The 2,938-nt window shown below is 66.0% G+C and overlaps 1 protein-coding gene across 1 annotated transcript in view; it reads left to right on the top strand.

The window, feature by feature from the left end:
- The window catches only part of ARHGEF10 (Rho guanine nucleotide exchange factor 10), a 69,145-nt gene that overhangs the window by 53,896 nt on the left and 12,311 nt on the right, over positions 1–2,938 (top strand). The window contains exons 24-25 of the mRNA XM_015591802.2: positions 15–172; positions 2,601–2,750. Coding sequence (XP_015447288.1) covers positions 15–172; positions 2,601–2,750 — 308 coding nt within the window. The remainder of the gene's footprint in view (positions 1–14; positions 173–2,600; positions 2,751–2,938) is intronic.

The following is a 2,938-nucleotide window of genomic DNA, read 5'->3' as shown; positions in this document are numbered from 1 at the left end:
CCCTGCCTCCGCAGCATCTCCGTGTACCAGAGCAGCCAGGGCGCCAAGAAGGCGCGGCTTCAGCACTTCTTTGCCCCCGAGCGGTCCGCGGTCCTGAGCCTGGCCTGCACGCCGCGGAGCCTGTGCGCCGGCCTCGTCGGCGGGGCGGTGGCCGTCTACGCCAAGGCAGAAGGTAAAGGGGCGCGCGTCACAGCCTGCGCCACGTCTCGGGGTCACAGCTGAACCCCACCCCGCGTTTCCGCCTCACGTCTCGGGGCACATGTCACTGTCCTGTTCACAAGGACGACGGGAAAGTGGCTGAGCACGCAGGGCTTGTCGGGAAGGTCAGTCCCCGCTGCTGGCCGTTCCGACCCTGCAGAGGGGATGTCGGTGCAGACCCCCCACCTGTGCCCGGCCTGTCCTCACTCCGCCCCCAGCGGGCCTGGGAGCCCGGGCACGGCCCGTGTCCCCCCTCAGGCTCCCTGTCCCTTCCTGCCTCCTTCCTTCTCCTCACGTGTCGGTTACAGATGCACCGGAAGTTCTCCCGGGTCCCGGTGACGGGGAGCTGGCGTCGCCCCCCCACACACACCGGCCGTGGGCCCTGCCTGTGCCCCTGGTCCCTCGGTGCCGTCCGGTGCACGGTGGCGCGGCCCAGGGTCCCGGTGCCCCGTCCGCCCTGCGGTGCCTGTGGCGGCTCGGCCTCCGCCCTGCCCTCCGCAGCGCTCGCTTTTCAGAGGTGCTCCCAGCCCTGGGCCCCCGCCCGCCTTCCAGCCCCCTGTGCTGCGAGGTCCCGTCCGCCTCGAGCACCGTGGCTAAGTCGGCTCGGGCTGCCACAGCCAGTGCCACAGGCACTGCCCCTCACGTCCGGAGCCGCCTCCCGGTGTCCACAGGGGCCACACGGGGCTCTGGTCTCCTCTCCCGCTTTGGACACTGGCTGTGTTGGGGCGCCACCCCCAGGCCCGGCTGCCACACCGCACTCTGGGTGCGCACACGTGGTCACCGCGACCCGTTCACAGATGGCTGCGACGGACCCCAGGCTCCAGCCGCACGGTGGCGTCCACAGGACCCCGGGGGTTTTCCCCGCAGCCTGCTGCCCCAGACACCCTTCCCGCCTTGGCCAGTGGCCTCACGCCCGCCAGGCCCTGTGCCAGCCCCGCTGCCCATACTGCGTCCCCAGCACGTCCTTGTCCACTCTTCCCAAACACGCCCCGGCCACCTCCCACCCGTCATCGACACCCGGCCCCACCTGGGCACACAGAGCGATTCTGTCCCTGTTCCCGGGAGCTGTGGGGTGTCACCCGCCCACCCTCGTCCCGTGCCCCTGCCCCAGGCTCACAGCACTGGCCCCGGCCACACACAAGTCCGGCTGGCGCCCTGCCTGGGAGGCCGTCGGGCCCTTGGCCTTCAGCCGGCTCCTCAGAGGGGCCTCTCCGCCCCGAGTGCAAGACTGCACCCCGCAGGCGCCTCGGCAGGGAGGCGGGGGGCTGCAGACGGCATCACGGCGCGTCCGGCCCTTTAGCAGGCGGGGGTGGGAGGGGAAGCCTGGCCTTCGGTGTGTGGACAGCGCCACACACCGAGCGCTTCCCGTTGGCATCGCGGTGACTGACACGCGGTCCAGCTCGCGCCTGCCTGGTCGCCTTTGGTGTGTGCGCCGCGGTCTGAGCGGCTCGGCGGGGTCTGGGTGGGGAGCGCGTCCCGTGCAGGACGAAGGCGATCGGTTTGGAGCCGAGACCCACGCTCCCCGGGGACGCGCTGGTGTCTGCCGCCGGTCAGCGCAGAGGCCGGAGGGCCGGTTTTACCCGTTCACAGCGGTCTGCAGTCGCCGATGTGACTTTCCTGTGAATAGTTCTATCTGCTTTGAGTACTTTTTCTTGCTCCCCGAGTTGTCTGTTGACTGGCACTTGCTGCAGAGTGTGATAAACCGCGGCAGGGGACCCACACCAGACGGCTGGCCGCGCCCTGTGCACCAGGAGCGCAGCAAGCTCGTCGAGAGGGACGCCTTCTCCCTCGATTCTGACTTTTTGTACTCAGTGAAGATGTGTTTTCTCCTAATATAGCATTTAATGTTATAAGTGGGCAAAATTTTAAATATACTCGTTCCTGCTTTTATTATGTTAGTTTGTTATTATTTATAATTTTATTACGAAAGCAGGAACGGGGATATTTAAACACTCGCCCGGTTGTTTTGGGTCTGATCCCTTTTGACGATGACGGAACCGCTTTCTGCGTTATCGCCAGCGGTAGTGCTCAGCCGGGGGCTCTGCGGCTCTCTCACTGCACTATCCCGTTTTAAATTCTCACGACAGCCTTTGAGGTGCGTGGCAACGTGGTGCCCGTTTTGCTGAGACTTGGGGTGAGTGACCCGTCCAGGGCTCGCGGCGAGTGGCTGGCCGGGGGCAGAGCGGGGGCCCTGCTGGCTGCAGTCACTCTGCGCTTCGTCGCCGGGTTTGCCGACGAGAACGGTGTGAACCCCGGAACCCTGGACACCCAGATCCCGGTGTGAGCGTCAGCATCACGGACGATTCTGGTCGTCTGCTATTTAGAATTGATCCTTTGCCCCCAAGTTTCTATGTGCGGGTAACTGAATTTGAATGAAATTAAAAGTAGTATTTCCTTTTAAGATGGAGCCTGGGATCCCGAGCCCCAGATGGTGATAAAGTTGGGCGTGCTGCCCGTCAGGAGCCTGCTGGTGACGGAGGACGCGCTGTGGGCCGCTTCCGGAGGGCAGGTCTTTGTCATCGGCATGGAGACGCTCAGCGTGCAGGTGAGCGGTTGGGCGTCCAGTGCGGGCGGAGCAGGTGCTTCCCGGACCAGGCCCGGACTCTGAGGTCCTTGTCCCTCGCACGCAGCAGACGGGCAGCTGCGGCCTGTGGCCGACAGAGCGTTCCTCCCAGACCTGGCTCGGGGAGACGGCTCGGCCACGCGGGCGCCGCCGTGGTTGTGCGGGTGGTGGCACGTG

Source organism: Pteropus alecto, unplaced genomic scaffold, assembly GCF_000325575.1.
Source record: "Pteropus alecto unplaced genomic scaffold, ASM32557v1 scaffold35, whole genome shotgun sequence".
In the NCBI taxonomy this organism is placed as follows: Eukaryota; Metazoa; Chordata; class Mammalia; order Chiroptera; family Pteropodidae; genus Pteropus; species Pteropus alecto.
Note: the sequence above shows the minus strand (reverse complement) of the source record. Positions and strands in the feature narration are given on the sequence as shown.